This window comes from Gambusia affinis, linkage group LG05 (assembly GCF_019740435.1).
Source record: "Gambusia affinis linkage group LG05, SWU_Gaff_1.0, whole genome shotgun sequence".
In the NCBI taxonomy this organism is placed as follows: Eukaryota; Metazoa; Chordata; class Actinopteri; order Cyprinodontiformes; family Poeciliidae; genus Gambusia; species Gambusia affinis.
In genome coordinates, this window is record NC_057872.1 from 27909747 (window position 1) to 27921281 (window position 11535).

Genomic DNA, 11535 nt, shown 5'->3' on the forward strand with positions numbered 1-11535 from the left:
TTCTTATCCAGACACCAATAGTACCGTATTTAGCATGTTATGATCAATTTATTTCAATGTTCATTTATATTCTTACAGATTCTCAGATGTTCTGTCATACAGTTTTTCCACAAATGTACATCTTGTTTGGCAGTCACAATAAGTGAGAAACAACTTAGAAACAACTTCCAAAACAGCAGTTTCTAAACCAGAAAAAAAAATTCAAGCTCCTTAGAGAATTGTACACTTTTGTGCATGTATTTGTAATGTAGCACTCAGCATAATAAAAGGTGTTCTAAAGATGCAAACAATGCATAATTGGTTGTTTCCCTTTAATGAACATAAATTGAACCAAAAATAGTTTGAGATAACACCTATTGTTTTTGTCAGTTTAATACTGCTTCAAATAAGCACACATGAATACTTTGTCTTGATGGTACAAAACTCAGAGACCAATGTCAGCAGGCAGTTGTCCATTTAGAGCTTAACCACATATTAGTATAGTCTCATAGGAGGAAAAGACCAGTGCTCCGGACTTGGTAAGGATGAAGATGTAGGTGCCAGGTTTCTTTCAAGCATGTGTGATGGGGGGTAGTGCATCATGTCAGTAGGATTGGGCCGGAAATTTTGTTGAGCAGGTGAAAACTGACCAAAAGCCTGTAAGTAATTACTCTGCGGTCTGCGGTGACTTTTTGATGGGAAGAAGGGAGCAAAATAAAACCTGTCAGTTTTAGATGGGTTCTGTTCCCAGGGAAAAACATGCAGATCTGCTGAATGTCTATCTTGGTGGGAAAAGAAAGGCTGGATGTTGCTATGATGTGGCTGTTGCTCACTGAGCCGCTCTCTCAAGTTCCTAGTTTGGTTCACAAAATTGTTTTGAAATGAATCAAGCAAATCTGACTCTTGAGTCTTACATTTGTTGGTCTCCCAGAGTTCAGGTCCTGAGACATTGTCTACTTGGTATGATATGGGAGAGTGAGCAAACAAGTCAGTCACTGAGGTTCCAGAAGGCTCAAAGTCCATGTGAAGAAATGGAGAAAAACCAGATTTAAAGGTTTCATCCAAGGGTTTGACGAAGGTGTCCACAGGGTTTGCCAACTCTTCAGTAATCTTAATTAAAAAAACAACAGAGAATATAGTATTTAACATTAAAAGCATTTAAAAAAATATAGCAATGAAAAAATTTAAAATGAAGCTTGAATGAAAAAGTCTAAATATGAAAATACCCACTTTGCTTTGTTCTCTCAATCCTACTTTTTTGCTTTTTTATGCAGTCTGACATACTTATATAAACCTGAAGCAATAATAAATATTGAGCTGTACCTCTGTGTTTGTAATGATAAGGATTATAGCCTTAAGATCTATACCTGTTGTAAATTGTTGCGTGTCTGAGGACTGGATGTCCACCATGAATGTTCACTTCCTGTGGTTTTCACAGATGCATCTGAAAGAAGGAAGCAAAACTGAAGAACTGATATAAATCCAACAAACATATACTACTGCTTTTGAAGACAAATTATGACTATGTACATGTATTGTAATCTGTTGCTAAGCTACAACTCATAACATGAAACAATTTTCAACCCTGGTTGAAACATCAATACCATTTGAAGCTGTCATAAATAAAACCAAAAACTGGATTAATATTTTCTTCAACTACATTTGCCCCAAAACAAATCCCTTTTAAATAATCTACTTTCAAAAGAGTAGGTTATTTAAAACCTAATTTAAAAATAATTACAAAAACCTTTGAAAAAGATATATTTTTTTCTTCATTGATTGATTGATGTGTTTCCATGAAAAAGGCTTAGGATATTTTTAATGATTGCTCACTACAGAGCATATCATTATGTAATGATAATGTTCAAGGCCAAAGATTTCCATGGTGTGAACATGAAGAGTAAGATGACCAAATTTTTCTGTTTTAAAAAGCCATCTAAACTGATGCCGTGATCAGAATTAAAGGGTCAAACTATGAACTATGTTTCTTAGAAAGTTAAATGATAAAATTAAAAATTAAGTAAATGTAATTTTTTTTTACCTGTAGGAAAATGCGTGTCATCCCCCATCATGTGTTCTTGCTCAATTGAGGCTTGTGAAGGATCTTTATAAAATCTAAGCAATCGCTGCATCTCCTGGAGGTTTGCTTGTAGGTGGGGCCCATGTCTCTCTTGCAGGGCTTTTAGTAACACTTCCCTGGTTTCTGATGATAAGTTTCTCCTGTTTGGAAGTGGAAGATCCAGCCATTCACTCAAAAGTTCTGCCACTTCATGTGTGGTCTTCCATACATAGTCTGGATCTTGTTGTAAGTTCTGTTGGTCAAAGCTGTCAGCAGAGAGTGAAGTAACATGTCGTGGACTTGATACTAGATCATCGGTTTGAGATGAAGAGTCCTCATCTTCATTTATTGTCTTGTTCACGGTCTTAATTTTATCTCCAATATCTAGAGGCTTTGGTTGTAAGGCTTTGTCCATTCCAGACATACAACTGTCTGTGTGTTTGGTCTTTGCTGTTTGGCAGCAGTTTTTAGATTGGTTGGTGCTTTTAAAACTTTCACAAGAAGAGGGAAGTTGTTGCTGAAGTCTCTGACTGGATGTGATATCTGTCCCTGGATTGCTAAACTGCAGGTTCGTCATTTCAATATCTTGGGAGTCATCATGGGTCTTTGTAGCAGTCTTTGCTTTCTTTTTAACTGGTACATCGGCACCCAGCAAACCGTAACTGGAAAGCAGAATGGGATCATGAGATGTTGATGATAAAGAGGGAGTGCTGTTCTCCTCATTTGTTTTTTCTTCACTTTGTTCAAGTTTGCACTGCTCACTTAGCACACGTTCAATATTGATGGACTTCACCCCATGGTTGAAGAGACCATGATGTCCTAAGAGACGGCTTTCTGTGATGATACTCAGCTCCTGTGTAACAGGAACAGTGCTTAAAATTTGTGAATTTTTTCTTGTGGGTAAATGACAACTGTGGTGATTGTTTGGGTAAAATGTAAATTTTTTCTTGCTTTGGGAAAAACAGTGATGGTGGTGTGACTTGTTTTTTGAGGGCTCTCTCCTGTCAGCCCTCCTCTGACATCTCTCCTTGCGGGTCCTAAGGCGTTTTATTTTGTGCCGCTTGTCTCTGTCATGGTTAGAATATTTTGAGTCCCCAGTCAGTGCGGTGATACAACAACACTTTTTATCTGTTGCTTTTGACTGATTGTTGCATAAGTAATTTTTTTCTGATGAAGACCTGCCACATACGTGGCTCATGCTGCAAGGGGATCTGTGGAAAGATAACATAAACTGATAAATGAAAATGATTGTTTCTTCAGGGAAACTGCAACTGAGATTTCTCGTAGCTATTTTTCAACAATTTAAATTCTTCCATAATTCTTCCATGTCTTGTTAAGTCTGCAGTCATGTAATATGCTTTCCATTTTCAGACAAGGAATTGAACAAATGTTCAAAGGTTGAGAGATTAATAACCTAACACTGCTTTAAACTTTTGCCATGTTCCTTTGTCTTTATGATGCTATTTGTTTATGATGTTTACTAACTCTAAAATAAATTCACTTTTCAAAACTGGTCTAATTTATTGAATATGACTGAATTTCATGCTGCCCCAAAACAACATGAAACCCCCTATCTTATTGATTTTATGGGAAGCTTGGGGAAATTATTTTAATAAGGACAGCACAGCTGATACTAAGAGCGAAATATTTGCTTAAGATTTATGTCAAAAGCAGTTTCCCCCAATGAAAAACTTTCTGTCATCATTGCTTTACATCAAAAGGGTTCAACAAGCAAGAAGAGATTTATTTGTTGAAAATAATGTTTCAGGGTACCAAAGAAAGTTCAACAATTTTCAGGACTATCTCCAAACACCAAAGGGATTCAACAAACAGATTAGGTTGTCAACAGTGCAGAACTTGCTTGGGAATGACATCTGGAAGATGGGAGTGTTTCTAAAAGTACGAGAGGAGCACCAAAAAAGCCATCGTCCTCAAGACAAGCATCCAGGACCAATCACATTCAGGATTGGGGTACAAGATGACTAGAGTAAAAGTATTCTTCATTTAAAAAAACAAACATGCAGAATAAGACTGTCTGGAGAAGAAAAGAGTCATCTAATGCTGACAGTGAATCATCCAAAAACCACTCATAAATTGCCTAAAAATCCTGCATTAATTAAAAATAGTATCAAACCATGCTCCAGAAGCGGCTTCGTCAGACAATTCAGGACCAATTCTGGCGATGAGCGATGCTTTTCACTGTACAAAAATGGACTCAGCCTCAAAACTAAAGTAAGAAATAAGTGGCTTTGGGACCAAAGCATTAAAATCCCAGGTTCATGTCCATATCATACTTTTCAGAACCTGTTAGCACTCTAGTAATGTGATTTACTATTCAATAAATGCCTTTGTTAATTGTTTAAATGCGTATTAACTTCAATGTATCATACAAACATCTGACAAATATTGCAAACTAAATGTAAAGAAATAAACTGTGTACAACAGCAAAAAACAAAATTTTTGTCCATTTCAAAACTTTTGGGGATGACTGTCCTCTAAATAAAGCTGACAGGGTGTTCTAGCATTTTAAAACAACAGTTGTACATTTAGGTGAAATGAACGGTGCAAATGTGCACAAGTGTAAATTCTAAGAATCTATCTGCAGCTACTGATGTAAACCACAACTTTCACAGATGGCATCCTACTCATAGAGATTTGAGTAACATCTCTTCAGGTTACTTTGGAAAAGGTCCACAACAATCAAGTCCATTCCTGCCAGAAATCACAAGTAACAAACTTGAGATGGAGCAGTAACTAACTTGCTTTTGTCACCCTTTTAAGGTGACAAAAGCAATGGTGTTAAGCACTATTGAGTTTTTCTTCAAACTTGAATTAGGACATGTTACTTTGATCCCGTTATAAAATTATGAAGTAGAGCCACGTGTGTATAATTTTCAATAACCCAGCATGATATATAGGAATCTAAGCAAGGGCCACCTAAAGCACAACACCAGCAGCACCAACTACTTCTAAGAAAATGAGTCGCGAAGTGCGAGTCATAGGAAATACAAACTACAACAGAAACAGGGCATCAACTACCCCGTGTCAAACTGACATACATATGTGACAAAGAGATTCCACACTAATAATATCAGGTCTGACAGCATTTGTGGGCTCATACATTTAATAAACCCTTATTTCTGGGACAGTCAAATCAGTTAACAACGGTTAGCCAGCCGGTAACGTCAACCAACAGGTGTAATCTACTCAAAATCAAATCTGAATGAAATAGCTGCTGTGGATTCTAAAAAACAAAACCGGTACACATATTTAAAAACGAATAAATTTACTTTAAATTTAGGTTAATATTTAGTGACTAGAGAACATGAATATAGTATTATACAGTAACATAAAAATGTTTAGACAACACTTGTGCCTTACCGAAATGGTCCGGTTATTTTTCCTCGCCCTTGAATCTTTCGTTGCTTGGCAACACACCGAATCTGCGTTTCTTTGCGCAACCCAACGGCGCAGTACTGACACGCTCGAACGACGACTGGACGGGCGAAACCATTTTTGACAAACAATGGGTAAATCTGTCTAATTACTTATCGTATTTTTCGTTTAAACGGTGTATATGTTTGCTAATTTTTAACAAACTACATGCCAGTATTAAACTGAAAACACTTCTTGACCGTACTATTAAAATTAAAATTGAAAATGCGAGGAAATATTGATGTCGCTCTTTGGGGACAATGGTTCAGGCACACACAGTAAAAATTTACTTCCTGTAACGGAACTGGAAGATATCGATATTTTTTATTTAATATTAGCCATTTTAAATCATTATTTCTGAATGTAAGGGTTATTTAAAACTCTTGCGTACTCCATTCTGCACACAACAGCCTTTTTACATATTCAGTGCCTGACCTTTTATGTTATAAGCTGCATCTGTTTGTACTCTACCAAGTAGGCTAGCTATTGTGGCTAATTCTGTCAGCCTCCATAGGTTTCTGTAGCATACAGCGGTTGGCGCTTAGCTGACTGGTGTGCGTTGTATTGACAAAACAGAAACAAAAGGCTACGTGACCGCGTTTTAAGATAGGTAAAACTAAAAATATGAGCGCAGAAGCCTCAAACCCAGCTGCCACACCCACTCCCTGTGAAGACAGTCAGGGAGATGGACGGTGGATGTCTCAGGTATGTGACAACGTGACCATCGTGAAGATTGGGTTACTTATTTATTTCGATTATATGAATATAAAATCATGTAAATAAAGGTAAATGCTATCCTTTACTAATGCTGGATTTCAATTATCTACTAGTTAATCTGCTGAGATTTTTTATCCGTTACCACAGTCTTACTCCAAACAATTACCTTCAGACTCCCAAAGTATAACCACATATGCTGCGTTTTTTTGTTTGTGTTTTATCATTTATAGTTTGCATAACTTTGACGGTTATATGAGTAAACGAATTATAAATATATTTTCTCCTTGTAGCACGTCCGCTTTGTTTCTGAGTGCAAAGAGAGAGAGCCAGATGTCGTATTTGTGGGAGACTCTCTTGTTCAGCTCATGCATCAGTTTGGGGTAACATCACAGGACACGTTCATACACAGTTCTACCTTAAATTAAAATTTAAGAAATGTGTAGTTGCACTGAATACTTGTGTGCTCAAGTTTGCTGTAGTGAAATTAAAACAAAACAGGTCAATGAAATAGAGAAAGAGAACACTATAAGAAAAAAAAAAAACACACTTAAATGCAGGATCCCTGGACATGTATACCTTACTGTAGCTGTAGATAACTAGTGCTTATTCACAGTATAGCAGAAAACCAAAAAATAAAAGACTATTCTGTCAGATTAAGACACATTTAATACACCTGACTATGCAAAGATTAAAGTATGAATGGACAACGAGTCAAAAGAGAGTGTCAGTGTAAACAGTGATATAATAGACCTTTGATATGAAGAAGTTGTGTATTCTGCAGGGCTTTAACCAATCACTTGATTTCTCTAGACAAAGCAGTGTTTATTCTACAGAAGACAAACCTAAGGCTGGAAAAGAACCCTCATTGATTAACAACTGAAAACAGCTGAAGTTAAAAAAAAAAACTGAAAATGACAATTTATATAAAAAATCTACAGTTAAGATCATTTAATTTGTTTGACCCTGCCCCATAATTTTCTTCTACATATTACAGAGTTGCTATTTATGAGCACACTATATTTAGTGGTCATTTTAGCACCTTAAAATGAAAGTTTCTAAACTTGTGTTCCTGATATAACTGTAAGCCAAGATACATAAAGTAAAAAAAAAAAAAATGCGGGTCTATTTTGAGAAATTCCCATATGTTTTCTACAGGTATGGCGGCAGTTGTTCTCTCCTCTCCATTGCCTTAACTTCGGAATCGGTGGAGATGCAACGCAGCATGTGCTGTGGAGACTCAGCAATGGTGAACTGGATAACATCAGCCCAAAGGTTGAAAACTTTGCCAAATATAGAGAACATGAGCTTGCTTGTCTTTGCTCACAAAAGACTGCTTGTGCTCCATTTCCAACCTCCAGGTACCATGACACCAGACTCTCAGTAGCATGTGCTCAGCCTGTTGTTTTCTGTCTCCTTTGTTGCTCCAGGTCGTGGTGCTGTGGGTTGGCACGAACAATCACGGTCACACAGCTGAACAGATTGCTGGTGGTATCATGGAGATTGTCCAACTCATCCATAACAAGCTCCCCAACGCCCACACGCTTGTACTTGTAAGTTTGTCCAGATAAATCCCTTTTAGGAGGTGCTTAATCAACTTGTCTTCATGTCTGGAGAAAAAAAACAAATGAAGTTCACACAACCATCAAACTATAAAGTTATTTCACCTTTTTTAATCACATCTCAGCTTTCTCAATTATTGAAAACATCAGTTCCCTGGAGACAGTGCGGCTTAACACTGGACTTGTTTTGGAGAGGGAGTTGAGATTATGTCAAGAGAATTCATGCTTCAGAGCCTTTTAAACTTTTAGGTCTTTCATATTATATGTACTCAAGGGCAGTGTGTTGCAAGAGTATTCATACATCATGAACTTTTCTACATTTTGTCACATTACAACCACAGATTTTAGTGTATTTTTTGTAAATTTTAGGTGATTGACCAATCCAAACCTGCACACCATTGCGAAGAGGATGCATAAAACAATGTGGTTTCTAAAGTCTTTTACAATTAAATCTAAAAGGATGTCAAGCATATGTGTAAACCCCTTGCAAGTATTCGGGATACATTTCTACGTTTCCGTACGTCTGTGAATTTTTTCTTATTCTTAATTGCAGAATAGAACCAACCACAGTCAGACTAGATAGGTGGTGTCTAAACATTACATTTTTTTAATACACTGTCATTTTAAGACATGCAAACACTCTCCTACATAGTTGAGATATTATGTGACAGTTGTATCAGATATCTGGATATCAGTATTGTACTTTAAATATGTATTTGTTTGAAGTGGAAATTAATGTAATGGATAGATGCAACTTTCTTTCAGACTTCTTGACATGTAAATATAATAAGTCTATATACCTACCTATCTAAAGTTGCTCAGGAAATTACACCATCTCTTTTGCAGGGTGTACTTCCCAGAGGTAGAATGCCAAACCCTCTACGACAGCGAAACGCCGAGGTGAACAAGCTCGTCCAGGATGCCTTATCGTCTCTGTCCCACGCCTCCTTCTTTAACATGGATCCAGGTTTTGTCCTTTCGGATGGAAGCATCTCCCATCAGGATATGTATGACTACCTTCACCTGACTGCTCATGGATACCAGGCTGTGTGTGAACCCCTGCATGCTCAAATCAAGTCTCTGTTAGAAAAACCAGCAGAGAACTGAATATCCAGCTTAGAAGCATACACTACCACAGTGGTCTTCGTCCCTGTTTTCAGAGAGCATTGCCCTCAGCTTTAAAAGGCTTTGGATGTTGGATAGAATCAGCTAATTATAAGGGCTAAGAGCATAATTTAATCTGTATAAGCCTTCTCTATAACCAGGGTTGATGACCACTGTTATTGAAAAGCGGACCATAAGGTTTTTTGTTTACGATACAGTCAAAGATGAGATGTGTTATATTATAGAGAGACAGTGTCCTTCTTGACCCCTATAGCTTCGTATTCCATCTCTTTTAGTTTTTTTTTTTTTTTGCATGAAATTTATAATTTTCACTGTTACAAAATACACAGATGAAAATGATGAAGGCATCTCCACACAGCACCGGTAAACGAAAATCGGATAAATTCACATCCTGAATTTCTCTGATAAGATGTTAGAATTACGTGTCAACTTTCTAGTTGAATTAATTCTTCAGGTCAAGACTGCAGAGTAATTGAAAAAACTTTGTCTACAAATAAGTGTTGCACATCTCATCCCTTTAGCTCCGTGAACCTGGAAATTTTCTGAGGGATTAATGAATTAAATGTTTCACTACTACACTGCCTTTCTGACGGAACTGGATCAATGCCCAGTTGGAAAATGGTTTGAAACCCCTCAGATTTGTGCCAGAACTTGCATGCATGCTAGAAACAGCGACCTATTGTTTCTTTGTATCAGTAATTTCTATGGGTTGGTTTTATTTTATTTAAATTTTTTTTAATTTGATTTTGCTCTTTGTGGTAGGAAAAGCTGAGGTGGTATACGAAGCATTGAAGATTGCTTTGCTTCATGGTGAACCAGGAATCTGGATGAAAGTTTCTAGAAACAAACTGGAAAACAACCATCATTCATGATGCAAAATCAGACAGTGCTTTAAAAATGTCTGTATCTTTACTGTGATTTTATTTTCCTTTTGTATATGTTAAGTCCAGTGAACAAAAAGTTGTCTTTGTCTATATGGCGAATAGTTTACCAGTCAGTTTATTTTGCATCATGTCACGTTACCTCTTTGCCTTTATACCTTTTTCTCCTCACAAATTGTAATGGCAGTAAAGTTCCATGTTAGTGGCTGTGTATTTCTTGTGATCATTAATGTATTAGATTCATTTAGTTGCTTGTGCTTCAAATTCGAACTTTTCTGCAACATATTGGCTCACTCACCCAGTTAAAATGCTTTACTTCATACTATGATGCTCGGGAGCCGCTTGGATAAGCAAGGTGCCACGGAAACTTGAAATGGTCAAGGATGAGTAATTGTGCAAGTGATGAAAGAAGTGCATTAAATTTCCAAACAAAACTGTTTCAGTGTCAGCTGACTGATTTTATCTGATCTCTTTTTGTTGAAACTGACATTCTGCCACTGAAGCAAAGCTGCAGTACATTTTAATGTCTTCAAGATTGATTGCTAACCATTAGGTTCAGCAAGAGTACACACACGACTAAACACTTTTGCTTGCACAGGTTTGTTCTTTTCCCAGGACACGGTTTTAAAGAGGTATTTACATTTCTGAAAACAAGAGCAATTTATGCTTTGTTAGCTACAAACATCCATACTATAAACTTTATTCTTTTAACATTTTGCACAAATGCCAAAATATTGCACATATACTGGATGGCAAAGGCCATTTATGTTTTACTCACATATGAAATCCAGTGGAACTGTTTGTTTTTTTTGTTAGTGATCTTATTAACACCAATACCATCCATTTGTAATTGAATGTCATTATTAAGCCAGTTTTTCCATAAAATCCTCCAAAGTTTCTTTTAGAACACATTAGAGAACAAACTGAACAGGTTAGGGAGAAAGTTATATTAAGTTTAAAGCAGGGTTAAATAATATCTAAAGTTTAAAAACTTAATAGAGTTCCGTTCAATCCTCTGAAAATGGAATGGAGTATGGGACAACTGCAAATCTACCAAGACATACTGGTTTACCTGTGAAAATAAAGATAAAGAGATCTAATATAAACTTCCTGGTTAGGTCTACACATTACAATAACAAAACACCGTATTTAGGGCGAACTGGTGGAAGTGTCATGCAGTGTTGAGGCTTTTCTTCAGAAGTGAAAGGAAAACTGGACAGAATACAGGGGAACATGAAAAAACACTTGCAGTGTACAAAGGAGTAGGGACTGCGGCCGAGGCTAACCTTTCAGCTGGATAGTCACCATGAGCAAACGGCCAAAAGTTTAATTGTGTGGTTCAGTTTAAAACATGTTTATGCATTAAAGTGACCAGAAGTCCAGAACAGGGGCCCTTTGAAACCTCCACAACGGGTTTTAATAACTTTGGCTAAAAATGTTAATCAATGTCTTTTGATATAACAGCAAAACATAAGATTTAGAAATCAAGGACAATTTTATTTCACACGGTAAAATAATGCTAAAATGATTGAAATTCTAACTGATTACAGGAAGCATAAGCTTGAATTCAATACTTCAATAACAGTAAGTCCATGTCAGATTTACATGACAGCGGTTAATCCATTGGCCGACATGGTGACTGCTGGATCTGAAACCATGATCAAATTTAAATTGTATCCTAAAGCAGTTTTTTTTTTTTTCCCCAAGAAGCTTTAACACTAGAATTACCAGAGTGTTAAGGCAAGTCTAAAAAAAAACAAAAAAACAAGTAAGATGAGCA

General features: G+C 36.6%; 2 protein-coding genes across 3 annotated transcripts; one reads left to right on the plus strand and one right to left on the minus strand.

Moving 5' to 3' along the window:
- Positions 1-28: 28 nt before the first annotated feature.
- On the minus strand, positions 29-5546 carry si:dkey-250k15.4. Its single transcript, XM_044118119.1, has 4 exons — positions 5420-5546; positions 2021-3249; positions 1347-1423; positions 29-1089 (listed from the first exon to the last, which is right to left on the minus strand). The coding sequence occupies exons 2-4, from the start codon at positions 3234-3236 to the stop codon at positions 475-477; spliced, it is 1908 nt and encodes a 635-aa protein (XP_043974054.1). The 5' UTR covers positions 3237-3249; positions 5420-5546; the 3' UTR covers positions 29-474.
- On the plus strand, positions 5490-10192 carry pafah1b3. Of its 2 annotated transcripts, none has more exons than XM_044118121.1 (5): positions 5490-5568; positions 6481-6570; positions 7346-7462; positions 7618-7740; positions 8596-10192. In XM_044118121.1, exons 2-5 carry the CDS (start codon positions 6556-6558, stop codon positions 8854-8856), a joined length of 516 nt encoding a protein of 171 aa, XP_043974056.1. In that variant the 5' UTR covers positions 5490-5568; positions 6481-6555; the 3' UTR covers positions 8857-10192. The 2 variants fall into 2 exon arrangements, with proteins under 2 accessions (XP_043974056.1, XP_043974055.1); XM_044118120.1 differs by lacking the exon at positions 5490-5568 and adding an exon at positions 5726-6178.
- The last annotated feature ends 1343 nt before the right edge of the window (positions 10193-11535 follow it).

Bases quoted from the DNA above. Each gene is read 5' to 3' on its own strand.
- pafah1b3 (XM_044118120.1), top strand. From the start codon at position 6,098: ATGAGCGCAGAAGCCTCAAACCCAGCTGCCACACCCACTCCCTGTGAA. The intron at 6,179-6,480 runs GTATGTGACAAC...TTCTCCTTGTAG, and splicing joins ATGGACGGTGGATGTCTCAG to CACGTCCGCTTTGTTTCTGA. The intron at 7,463-7,617 runs GTTGAAAACTTT...TTGTTGCTCCAG, and splicing joins TGGATAACATCAGCCCAAAG to GTCGTGGTGCTGTGGGTTGG.
- si:dkey-250k15.4 (XM_044118119.1), bottom strand. From the start codon at position 3,236: ATGAGCCACGTATGTGGCAGGTCTTCATCAGAAAAAAATTACTTATGC. The intron at 1,424-2,020 runs GTAAAAAAAAAT...TCCTTCTTTCAG, and splicing joins TGACACGCATTTTCCTACAG to ATGCATCTGTGAAAACCACA. The intron at 1,090-1,346 runs GTATAGATCTTA...TTTTTAATTAAG, and splicing joins CACGCAACAATTTACAACAG to ATTACTGAAGAGTTGGCAAA.